Here is a 13,185-nt window from a genome sequence, read left to right as displayed (position 1 = left end):
CAAAGTTCTTCATCAGACCCAGCTTGATGTGTAAGGGTGGTAACAAAATCTTCCTTGATTCAACAAGTGGTGGATGCCGAACACTTTTCCTCCCAGGCTCCAATGACTGTCGGAGTGGCCAATCTTTCTTGATGTAGTGGGAATCTCTTGCACGACTATCCCATTCACAGAGAAAACAGCAGTACTTTGTGTATCCAGTCTGCAGACCGAGCAAGAGAGCAACAACCTTCAAATCGCCACAAAGCTGCCACTGATGTTGGTCATAGTTTATGCACCTCAAAAGTTGTTTCGTGTTGTCATAGGTTTCCTTCATATGGACTTCATGACCAACTGGAATTGATGGCAAAACATTGCCATTATGCAGTAAAACAGCTTTAAGACTCGTCTTCGATGAATCAATGAACAGTCTCCACTCATCTAGATTGTGAACGATGTTGAGGGCTGCCATCACACCATCGATGTTGTTGCAGGCTACAAGATCACCTTCCATGAAGAAGAATGGGACAAGATCCTTTTGACGGTCACGGAACATGGAAACCCTAACATCACCTGTCAGGAGATTCCACTGCTGTAGTCTGGAATCCAACAGCTCTGCCTTACTCTTGGGTAGTTCCAAATCCCTGACAAGGTCATTCAGTTCACCTTGTGTTATGAGGTGTGATTCAGAGGAGGAGGATGGGAGAAAATGTGGGTCCTGTGACATTGATGGTTCAGGACCAGAAGTTTCATCCTCATCCTCTTCCTCATCTGACTCAAGTGAGAATGATTCTGGTGCATCAGGAACCGGCAGTCCTTCTCCGTGGGGTACTGGGCGTATAGCTGATGGAATGTTTGGATAATGCACAGTCCACTTTTTCTTCTTTGACACACCTTTCCCAACTGGAGGCACCATGCAGAAGTAACAATTGCTGGTATGATCTGTTGGCTCTCTCCAAATCATTGGCACTGCAAAAGGCATAGATTTCCTTTTCCTGTTCAACCACTGGTGAAGATTTGTTGCACAAGTGTTGCAGCATATGTGTGGGGCCCACCTCTTGTCCTGATCTCCAATTTTGCAGCCAAAATAAAGGTGATAGGCTTTCTTAACCATAGTGGTTATACTGCGCTTTTGTGATGCAAAAGTCACTTCACCATAAACATAGCAGAAGTTATCTGCACTGTTCACACAAGTACGAGGCATCTCTGCTCACTTTGGCTAAACAGAAATGTGTCCCTTTGCAAAATCAAACACTGACAAATAAGAGAGCACGACACTGTATGATTTCTAGAGCTGATATAGGGCAATTTGTTCAGCAGAGTGATGTAAGCTTCGTTATGATTGCATCATCCATGACTTCTAGGAATAACATGATGCAATTCATATCATGTATGACGCAATACCAGCTTCAGATTGCATCATTCATTGTTTTGCCTAAAAAGCAAGTACTGTCCAAACCCAGTCATAGATTTATTCATAGATCCAGTCAAAGATGTATTTTAGTCATTTCTGGTTTAAATTGAGATCCCTTCCCTTTATAACTCACTTATCCTACACCATTCCCAAGTCAAGGGTCGTATATACTGACCCAATAGCATATCTTGAAAACTAGAGCCAATCAACAATTTTAAGCATCATTTTCGTTCTCAGTGACCCAGAATTAGTAAGTTTGACTACATTTATTTCAGAAGCATTTTGGCTGTGGAGCAGTGTTATTAACAAGGCAGGGTGGGAAGTGGAAAGAGCCCCAGCTCTGGGCACCCCTGGAAGGGATATATCTGCAGGATACTGGTCCTCGGTCAGATCCTCAGCTGGTGCAAATGAAGTGAGCAGAGCTATGTTAGTTTACAGCAGTTGATCATAGAATATCAGGGTTGGCAGGGACCTCAGGAGGTCATCTAATCCAACCCCCTGCTCAAAGCAGGACCAATCCCCAACTAAATCATCCCAGCCAGGGCTTTGTCAAGCCTGACCTTAAAAACCTCAATGAAACCTGATGATCTGGCCCGTTATCTTTCTGAATGAAGCTCACAGTTTATGGTCAATCTGATACTTTTATTAGAGCTGGTAGAAAAATGCAATGGGATTATTGTAAGGGTTTTATTTTTAATTGAGGGTTGGGATTTTTTCAATTTCATAGAAATTTCCAGGAAAAAACAAGCTGTGTCTTGGTTTGAAAATCATTTTTGGTGAAAATTTTCTATTTTCAAAAACAGTTCTTAGTAAAAATGTTGGCTATTAGTAAAATATTTAGTTTGTGGAAATTTTGCCGAAAATGGAATTTTTCCACAAATTTTTTTGTTGCCAACAAAATGCCTTTTGTTTTGGTTGAAATCACAGTTCAGTGGAAAAGTTTTGACTGTTCTAATTTTTATTTTGTGATGATTTTTAGGGTACTTATATCATCCCCTTACTGGCCTCTGTGTTGTGTAATAAGACTCGGTGAGAGAAGCCTGGAGAATTCTATCCTCAACATTTCCTCACCACAGATGGAAAGTTTGTGAAGAATGAGGCATTCATGCCTTTTTCAGCAGGTAACTTCCCTTCAAGGGCAGCAGTTTGCCTTCGTCTTGTATTTTCCCCCTTCTAAAGCACCATGTTGGATCTCAGTCTGCCCTTGCATTCAAGGAAAGGCTGGGCAAAACTCTCTCCATGCTGCTCTGCAGTAGGCTAGACCAGTGGTCTCCAAAGTGGGGTGTGCAAGAGGATCCTTGGGGGTGCGTGGCAGGAAGAGCACTTTTTTTTTTCTTTGCTTCGTCAGGTGGGAGTCCGAGTTTGTGGGGTTTTGTTTTGTTTTGTTTTTTTGCTTCGGCGCAGCAGGGGGTGTGTGCTCAACATTTTTTTACTGATAGGGGTGTGCAATCAAAAAAGTTTGGAGACCACTGGGCTAGACAGATACATTCCAGAGCAATGCTAGATATTCCTCATCTCTGTGGGTTGAGTTTGCTACTTCTAAGCCTTCTCAGTGTAACGCTTCTGCCCATCTAAGTTGGCAGCAACAAGGGCCGGGATCTGTATCTAGGGGTTCCGTTTCAATAACGCAATGCAAAACCGGCTCGAGCCCCCACCCAGTGACCTGGGACAATTACATACCACCCCCTGGGTGCCTCTAAGAGGCAATACTTCCCCTCTCGCAAGCACGGAGTCTGAGTGTAACAGAAAATGTTTAATAACATGAGGTAAACGACATCAGCATTAAATTGGAAAAACACCACAAACAGGATTCATAACACAAACCATGAGCAAAAAACCCACCCCAGCAAGTTGGGCTGTGTCCTTTCCCTTGGGTTCTTGAAACCAGCAACCCAAGGATCACCAAAGTCCCAAAAGTCCAACAATCCCCCAAAGTCTCTGTCCCTGGTCAGTGCAGCCCCAGAGTTCAGGGGGGGCACACAGGGTGTTAAGGGGCACCTTACGTGATCCGAGGCCGACGGGGTTCCGCCGCAGCCTTCACCACGAGCCGCTCCACTCCACCAGCTGCCCCGTGAGCTGCTCCCGCCGTCCCACGAACTGCTCTGGCAGCTGCTCCACTCTGCTCACCGACCTGTGAGTCGCTTAGCTCCACTCCAACCGTCCCGCAAGGCTCCACTCTGCTAGCTGCTCCACCAGCCGCTTAGCAATATAGCTTCAGGCTCCCCCCACTAGTTAACACAGCCTTAGTGATCTCAGCTCTTAATAACTTTAGCTCTTTTGTGATTTTAGCTCTTAGCAATTTCAGCTCATAGTAGGGGAGCCCCAGTGCTAGTGCACCATTGGCCCAAAGCGAATTCAGCTCAGCAGTCTGCAACTAGACTTCTAATGGAATCAAAGTTAGCTCTGATATTCAACAGTGGAGAGAGGAGATTGGTGCAATTGGTGTTTCAACCCCTCAGAGAAGGGCCCATCCCATCAGGTACAAACACCTGTTCCCATCCTCTCTCCATTCACTGGGTTTTGTAACCCATGCCCCTTGTCAAGCAAGTGCTACTTAGGTAATGGTGAAGGACTCACTCAGTCCTTCTGTCATACAACAGTTTCACTGGCCTTAATTCACAGAATTAGGGTAACAACTTTATTCTTCCTGCCCCAATAACAGAGAACACTGGGGATCCCACACCAGCCAAAGTAACCACTTTGAGTTTCTGTTGTTTCATGCCAGGCGAGTGGGTGTGCCTATGCAAACAAGATCAGCCCCTGGAGTTTTTTTCCACACTCGCCATAATTCACCACCAGATGTCAGGGTAGAGCTCACCCTGACTCTGCTTACATCAGTAAGAGACATAAAAGGACTAAATGTGAAAATCACATTGCTTCCAGAGATGGACCAAAATCCAGAACCAGACAGTCTGAAATTTTAGAGGCTGTGGACTCTGGACCCTGAGCCAAAGGAGAGTAGGAGATGGCTCTTGCCAAAACCTGTCATTGCCAATCCTTGAGCAAGTGAAAATGGTCCTTAGAGAGAATACAGCGTGCTCCCTTCCGGCCTTTAGGCTGCTCAGGAGGTTCTGTCTGTCCCCTTGCATATGGGCACTAGCTTGCCTGGATGACATTATGGTTTGGTGGACTGAGCAAGATACTAGGAACGGGGAACTTTTGATTTCTAGTCCTGCCCATTACATCTGGTGTTTATTTTAACAATATCATTTGTTCCCTGTTCCTTTAGCTGGAGGGAGTATTTAAAAAGAGCTCCCCTCCTGCGCGCACACACACACGTCTTCTCTGATAGTCAATTAAATGGTATTGCAGATGGTAATAACTACTTTTGGGGGGGAAAGAGAAGAAATCCGTTGAGATGGGCTGAAGCTGGTGTTGCTCTTATTAAAGTCCAACCCCATTTCTGAGATGACAAAACAAGACATACACACAAAAAGGGGGAGCAAAGAACAGCAAGGAGAGAAAATGCAGCTTCTGTCTCTGGTGTTGACTCCCACTTGCAACCTTCCTGCTGGAGAAACACAAACTCAGCAAATGATTTTATCATCCAGTGAGAGACCTGGCAAACTTGTATCCGTATTGGGCTATTTAGGGCATTGCTTTCAGCTGTCTTTTTCTGGTCACAGGCTTACAGCAGTGTTGTAAAATATACAATCTTGGCTGACTATAGACTGCTGTTAGACAGAAGGAAAAGGGGGCAGGGGGAGAGGAAAAATACAACAGGGAAGGTGGAGAACACAGTGGCCCCAGGGAAACAAGGTCTCATATCTCAGATGATGTTTGGAATTTAGCCAGAGGTATCATCAGGATCCTGCTTTCTGGCTTGGTCTGGTCAGGACATTTCCCAGGATTAGGGCAAAGAAGGCACCAGGGCGTCAGGGTAGATGCTGGAGTTCCAGGAGATGGTTGGGGTGGTAGCTATGATAGCGAAGCTCATTCCTTCTCTTTCAGTCAAGAAGTGTACTCCTCTGTCCATCTCTTCCCCTCCCCTGTTTTTACTTTTTTTAAGAACTCCAAAAGGGAGTGGTGTGTGGAATAGCCCATCCTCTCATTATTTTGTCCACCAATTAGGCCTAATTGCCAACACATAATTTTGGTTCATTGATTTCTGGTCCCATGCTTGTTTACCAGGCATAATCTTAACACAGTCCTTGAGTTATATCCCTAGGCCTCTTCATTTGGACTAATTCAGTCTTTCTGAATTCTGTCTCCCTCTTGCACCTTTTCTCCTCAACATTTATCGGTATAGGTTGTGATGGGTGTTCACCCCACACTTTTCCTGAAGGGGTTAATGCAGGCTAAGAAGGGGGCCAATTAACCAGACAAGCCACACCTGAGGGGAACCAGGTGGTTTAAGGAATCCCGTGACTGACTGAAGGAGCCTAGCTGAGGAGGGAGGAGCTAGGCTGGGTTTATAAAGGCAGGAAGCCCCTAGTAGAAGGGGTGATATTGAAGTAGGCTGCAGTCACTTCCTGGGGCAGGGACTGGGAGGTATGTTTGGAGACTATAAAATTAAAATAGCTTAGAGTTATTCCCTGGGGGAAGGAAGTTATGAGGCTGGTGAGCCCAGAGAAGTGGAAGAGCCAGAAGGTAAGGAAAGGCATCAAGGTTCAGAAGGGTGCAGACCTCGGCTGCTGCTTAGAGGGTCCTTGAGTGAGAATCGGGAGTAGTGGGTGGGCCTGGGTTCCCCTGCCAGCCAATGGGGAAGTGGCACTAACTGGGCAGTGAATGGGAAGGCTGCCTGAGACCATTTGTTAGAAAAGACTTTGATACCCCAGAACAGGGAAAGATGCATAGTGACCTGGGCAGAGACCAGGTCACAAAGAAGCACTTCCAATCACATGGACTGGGAGAGAGAGGGGCAGCGGGATGTGAAGCCAGCAGCAGAAGGGAGCATCAACCCTGGAAAGAGCTAATCCCCAGAGAGAGCAGGAGATGGTGCCCCAGCAGTGAGTGGACCTTGTGACAAGGTTATTGTGTCACTAGGAACTTGTATCCACTTTTCCACAGTCAGGCTCACACGTAATGTAAATCTGTAGGCCCAATTATTACAATGCTCTAAAGCATTTTACAGACTGAAACCACTGAAATGCAACTTCTTTGGGGTGGAGGGTGGCAGCTAGTATACAGAAGACAGCACCATTGTGGGAAGAGGAGAAACTTTGGGAAAATACACTAGGACAAATCCCTTCTCCTGCAGAAAGTGTAATGAGGTTTCTTATTTTTTTTAATGACTACATGCAGAACCACTCATTACCTTCAAGAGAAAGTACTTGAGAGATCGGCCCTAAATTGGACAATACAGCACAGACTTCCAGCACATAACACACTGGGTGACCAGATGGAAGTGACATCTCAAAATTATCTTTGTATTCATGCTGGCATGGTGCGCAGACAAAATGTCTTTTAAAGAAGGACCCATGTTAGCTTGTTGCTGATGAGAATTCACTTGAATGTAACAACATCTGAAAGACCCACAAGCCATTTCTTTTGCATTACAAAAGAGAGATCTTTGCAGCACCTGAGAACTGCTCTTTTGATTAACATTCATCATATTTTTATCTGTGATGTCTCTTTGGGGATGTAGTTAAATCAGATGTGTCCCAAATATACAAAGGGAGGCTGCTAACATAAGCATTGTGTTTAATATACCGCTCAATTTTCCCAGTGTGTTGTTGCTAAATTTGTTGATCTGTTGTAGGCCCAACACATGAGGTCATGTTCCTAGGTACTGTGAACATCCCCATGGGCTTTGTTAAGAAAGGAAACAGTGCCATTCGTTGCTTGATCATTAGCTGGTTTGAAACGACGAGCGTGACAGTCATGGATCTGCTATGTGTTAATCTATGAATAGTGATATAACCTACTTATTGAGAGACTGTATAATTTATGTTGGGGTAGTGAAACGTTTACTATACACCATAATGTTTGAATACAATAGTGGCTGTGGGAAGAACAAAGAGCAAAGCAATACAGTGACTTCCCAGATAAGAACACCTAGGCCTTGGCTACACTTGCGAGTTACAGCGCAATAAAGCAGCCCCGGGCGCACTAGCTCACTCCCCGTCCACACTGGCAAGGCACGCAGAGTGCTCTGATTCCGCAGCTACAACGGTGCTGGTATTCCACCTCGGCAAGTGGAATAACGTTTGCTGCACCCCGGCTGGAGCACCGCGGCGCCAGTGTGAATGAGGTGTTGTGTTACTTGTGGCACCTTAGAGACTAACAAATTTATTTGAGCATAAGCTTTCATGGGCTACAGCCCACTTCATCGGATGCATAGAATGGAACATATGGTAAGGAGATATACATACGCATACAGAGACCATGAAAAGGTGGGAGTTGCCCTACCAACTCTAAAAGGCTAATTAAGAGAAAAAAACTTTTGCAGTGATAATCGAGGTAGCCCATTTCAGACCGTTTGACAAGAAGGTGTGAGAATATAACATGGGGAAATAGATTCAATGTGTGTAATGGCTCAGCCATTCCCAGTCTCTATTCAAACCTAAATTGATGGTATCTAATTTGCATATTAATTTAAGTTCAGCAGTTTCCCGTTGGAGTCTGTTTTTGAAGCTTTTCTGTTGCAAAATTGCCACCTTGAAGTCTGTTACTGAGTGACCAGAGAGATTGAAGTGTTCTCCTACTGGTTTTTGAATGTTATGATTCCTGATGTGAGATTTGTGTCCATTTATTCTTTTGCGTAGACACTGTCCGGTTTGGTCAATGTGTAACAGCAGGGGCAGCAGACCATGCTAGCTGTTCCTGTATGTACCTGCGCTCCACACAACCCCGACCCCACCCCCTGCTGCTGTGACTATCCTGCTATTGTTAGTCGAGCTACCTTTGATCTAGCTAGATTGAAGCTAGCTCAGGCATGTCTACAGGAGATGCAGTCACGCCTCTTAAGTTCAGTGCAGGCATATCCATAGTGCCTTGATCCCTGGACTGTCCAGAGAATATCATGGAGGTCTGACAGGGAGGAGAGACGCTGACACACAGAGCGGTTTTGCAGAAGAGTCTATAGGAAGTTTATCTTCCATGTGGAGTCTGTAGTAAGACTGTTAACCACCTGGTGAGCTAGAGAGGCATGTAGTGTGCCTTATTACTAAAGACCACTTTTCTCTTAAATGCTTTTGTTCTAAATAATACTTTGCTTGAAGGAGGCTGTTTAGTTGCTGATTACCACTGTCTGTTCCCCAGGAGGAACAGAACTGTAGGGTCTGGACATGTCTGCTGAGGTGATCATGGTTGATACACAGGAGACTGCAAGCCAGGGCCTGGTCTGAAAGTGGGAGAATTATGTGATTCCACCCCAAGAGACAGCCCAGGGCCTGAGATCTAGATGAGATGCACTTGAAGAGGCCAGGAGGGGTCAGAGGTCTGGTTTGTCCAGTAAATGTGGGTAGGTCTGATAAAAGATATAAGCTTGCCTATTTTGTCTGTCTGAGTAGACAAAACAGTTCGCTAAGCTAAAGGAATTGTCCTTTTAATAAGAGGGAATACAGTGGAGAGGTCAGTTACAGATGAATTGCAATAACCAAATGCTAGACTTAAATCCGTTCCTATCTTTCTTTGATTTGCTGAACTGAGATACCATGAACAGTTACTAGGGTATATTAGATTCAGAGATTTTTAAAGCCAGAAGAGGGATCATTATGATCATCTAGTCTGATTTCCCATATAACACAGGCTGTAATATTTCACCTAGTTACAGTGGAGGAGATACTCAGGAGATCAATAACTTATACCGGTGCTTAGACTATAGGTCAGGGCTGGCTAAAAACCGGAAAGGAGTGTGAATGAGTCTGAAAAATCGGCAGGGCAGAAATTGACAGTTCATGCTTTTGAACAATGTTATAGCTGGTATGTTCTCCTCCAGAACATTACCCTGAACTGGAAAGCCCTGGCTCTGTAACTTCTTAGCTAACATGGTGGCAACAAGTCGGTTATAACCTTTCCTGCGGTGCTCAGAAAGGGTAGAAGTGTGAATCAAGGTGGCAAACTGATCTGTCAGACTCCAGGAGACAGGGTGCCCGTTGTCATCTAGCACGCAGATGCTGGGGAAGCAGCAAATGAGGTTGGCAATGTACCTCTGGCATTGCTCGTTGCCTCCCCATGACCAGGTTTCATTCAGCAGACTGGCATGAGAGACATCAAGGTAAGCCAGTCTCGGTGCAGGATCCATCCTGGGAGAAGGTATAGGAAATGCATTAGGCAGAATACTTCATCCCTAAGTCATCTTTCCCCATTCAATGGCTTTCCTGTTCCACTTCAGAAAAGGGAATGAAAGATTGCTAGGCCAGGCTAGAGATTTGAGGATTAGTGCCACTGCTGTATGGGAAGTCTAGATGTGAGGTCCAGCCCTTATCTGCCAGGTGCCCAGGGATGAGTTATGTCTGAGTCCTGGGAGTAAGCTCGTAATACAGAGGTGAGCAAACTGTGGCCCTCGGGCCACATTCGGGCCGCAGGACCATCCTGCCTGGCCCTTGCACTCCCGGCCAGGGAGGCTAGCCCCTACCCCTTCCCCGGCTGTCCCCCGTCCCCCACTGTACAGGGAGACTTTGGCAAACCAGTAAAGTGCTTGAAACCACTATGGCTTATTGTTAAAGACAACCTAGTCAGCAAGCTGTAAAGTGGCCATGTAGCAATCTCAGCTTGACCAAGGCAGGAGGGGGGGGGGGGGTTGGGTGCCACAGAAAGGGCAGCTTGACCCCTTGTCCTTCCTGATAAGAATTGTGTTGAAGTTGCTGATACATGCGTTTTAAAAGAGTAGGATATGCCCCAGGAATGTCTATTGGGGCCTCAAGGCTGCAAGTTCTGGAAAAACCCACACCTGGTTAATCAATAATCAGAAGGAACCTCTTGCTTGAAACTGCTTACTTAACAAGGTTTCTTTAAGGGACATGTCATTCTATTACTAATGTATAAAGAAGGGGACTCGTTTGGGGGACTCTTCGGGACTGGTCTCTCCCTCTGGATGCAACTTGTGTTCCCCACCGGCAGATGGGCTGCCGCTGTGCTACTCGAGAGCCACACTCAGCTTTGGTAATTATCAAGGGTTGGGGGTGTTTTGTGGCGGACGTGTGTAAGTGCTGAGACTAAGTAAAGGTTTAGCTTTAAGTGAAAGCACTCTTGTGTTGTCCTGTTTGTGCCGGCCATCTATCGGTCGGATGGCCGTGTCTCCCCTGGTTTATTTCCTGACACCTCCTCGCACAGAGTAAAAGTTACCAAGAGCTTTGGGTTGAAAGAGCCCCGGGTAACACCACAGCTTCAGCTCACCGTGCTGCCAGCGAGCTCCTGCCGGACAGCGAGAGCTGCCAGCCTGCTCCGTGCTCTAGACTGCGCGGCGGCGTGGCTGGCTCCAGGCAGTGCAGCTCCCAGTCCTGGTGCTCTGATCGGCATGGTAAGTGGGTGAGGAGTGGGGGGGTTGGATAAGGGACAGAGGGTCCCAGGGGACAGGGGGGGGTTGGATGGGGGTGGAGTCTCGGGGGGGCGGTTAGGGGTGAGGAATCATGGGAGGGGGCGGTCAGGGGACAAGGAGCAGGGGGTGTTAGGGGGACAGTCAGGGGGCGGGATGTGGGATAGGGCGGATAGAGGGCAGGGGGCCAGGCTGTTTGGGGACACCAGCCTTTGGGGAGGCACAGCCTTCCCTACCCAGCCCTCCATACAGTTTTGGGCCAAAAAGTTTGCCCACCCCTTAGTAATATGTGCACATGATGTTTTAAATGGTTTTAACTGTAGCAGTTCTTAGTACAAGAAATGCTTGTTGGACTGCACCACCCACAATCCTTTACAGGGAGTTGAGGACCTGATTTGGAGAGTGAAAAATAAATCATGGTTACCAACACACCTCAAGGTCTCTGCCTTTCCTTAAAAATTAGTAAGACCCTTAAAAATATATACAGTGCTTCTCACTTCCTGGCATTGCCTTCTCACTCCCAGGCTCTTCCTCAGTCAACCAGCGTTTGTCCCAATGACCTACCAGTCTGGCTATTATTTCAGTGTGGCCTAGTAGATAGAGAATTCGACTAGGACTGAGGAGAGCTGGGTTCTATTCCCAGCTCTGTCATTGGCCTGCTGGGGATCCTTGGTCAAGTCACTCCACTTCTCCGTGCCTCAGTTTCCACAATTTGAAGCTCTTTAAGACAGGGGTCTCAAAGTCGCAGCCCGCGTGCCATCTGCGGCCTGAGAATCTCCCCACTGCAGCCTGTGGAGGAGAGATGCATGCAGGTACGCTGCAGGCAACGTCTGTTACAGGCACCACCCCCCACAGCTCCTATTGGCTGGGAGAGAGGGACATCTCTAATCGCCAGGCAGAGTCAGCCATGGAGGCAACATCATTTTTTTCCCATAACGAATATAAACAAGTCAAAATACCAAACACAACTATCTGATGCACACCTTGCTGCAATCCTGAAGGTTTCAGCTGCTCAGTCACTGAGGCCAAACATCAACAAACTGACGTTTTCTTTTCTGAACATCGTCTTCAGTGACATTATTGACCCACTGGGAGGATTTGAGAACTGGCACTGGCCCTAAGGTAAATTGAGTTTGAGACCCCCCGCTTTAAGATCTACTAATTAAAAGTGCTAGATATGAGCTAAGTATTATCATGTTTATGGAAAATAGGAAGGATGCGATTGGACATACTGAGTTCTGACGTCTGGCAGCATGTCAGGGTCTGGGAGGATAAACATCTGGAAAGAGGATAGTTTCACATCGACTTGTTTAGACATAGCAACAGCGTTGGATACTTCATATAATCCATCCTGGAGCCCTGTGTAGACACAGATAATTAGTGACTCATTTAAAAAACAAAATGCGCATGGAAATAAATAAAAAAAACAAAGCTTGGATTCACTATGGAGCTGTTTGCACATCTGAAATTTTCAAAACCCTCAGCATTACTGCATGTTTCTTTCTTCCCCATTCAGTACAATTTCCATAATTTCATATGTTAACAGGGCCGCCCAGAGGATTCGGGGGGCCTGGGGTCTTCGGCGGTGGGGGGCCCCTGCCGCCGAATTGCCGCCGAAGACCCGGTGCTTCAGCAGCGGGTCCCGGGGTGGGAGGACACCCCGCCACAGTCTTCGGGGCACTTCGGCGGCGCGTCCCAGTGCAGAAGGACCCCCCATCAAGGGTCTTCTGGGCACTTCAGCAGTGGGTCCCGGGGTGGAAGGACCCCCCTCCCCCACCGCCGAATTGCCGCCGAAGACCCGGAGCGGAAGAAGCTCCGGGGGCCCGGGCCCCACAAGAGTTTTCCGGGGCCCCCGGAGTGAGTGAAGGACCTCGCTCCAGGGGCCCCGAAAAACTCTCATGGGGGCTCCCACGAGGCCCAGGGCCTGGGGCAAATTGCCCCACTTGCGCCCCCCTCTGGGCGGCCCTGTATGTTAAAGCCAGAAGGAGCCATTATGATCATCTACTCTGACCTCCTACACGACGCAAGCCTGAGAACCTCACCCAGTAATTTCTACATCAAGCCTGTAACCTCTGTTCGACAGAGAGCACATCTTTTAAAAAGACATCCAGTCTTGATTTAAGGAATTCAAGTGGTGGAGAATCTACTATATTTCTAAGTAAGTTGTTCCAGAGATTAATTACCCTCACTCTTAAAAAATGTGCACCTTCTTCCTAGTCTGAATTTATCTAGCTCAGGGATCAGCAACCTTTGGCACGTGGCTCACCAGAGTAAGCACCCTGGCGGGCTGGGACGAATTGTTTACCTGCCATGTCCGCAGGTTCGGCTGATCGCGGCTCCCGCTAGCCGCGGTTCGCCATCCCAGGCCAATGGG

General features: G+C 47.1%; 1 protein-coding gene across 8 annotated transcripts in view; it reads right to left on the bottom strand.

Annotated features, from left to right (window-relative positions):
• LOC128834327 (cytochrome P450 2K1-like) overlaps window positions 1-13,185 on the bottom strand; it is a 57,711-nt gene that overhangs the window by 27,285 nt on the left and 17,241 nt on the right. For 7 of the 8 annotated variants that reach the window (XM_054022943.1, XM_054022942.1, XM_054022944.1 and 4 more), the window contains 2 exons: window positions 12,044-12,170; window positions 9,484-9,579 (listed from right to left, as the gene is read on the bottom strand). In XM_054022943.1, coding sequence (XP_053878918.1) covers window positions 9,484-9,579; window positions 12,044-12,170 — 223 coding nt within the window. The remainder of the gene's footprint in view (window positions 1-9,483; window positions 9,580-12,043; window positions 12,171-13,185) is intronic. The other variant, XM_054022945.1, reaches the window with a different exon arrangement.

Source organism: Malaclemys terrapin, chromosome 3 (genome assembly GCF_027887155.1).
Source record: "Malaclemys terrapin pileata isolate rMalTer1 chromosome 3, rMalTer1.hap1, whole genome shotgun sequence".
Taxonomy (NCBI): Eukaryota; Metazoa; Chordata; order Testudines; family Emydidae; genus Malaclemys; species Malaclemys terrapin.
The sequence above is the reverse complement of the archived record's forward strand: the minus strand, read 5'-3'. Positions and strand labels throughout refer to the sequence as shown.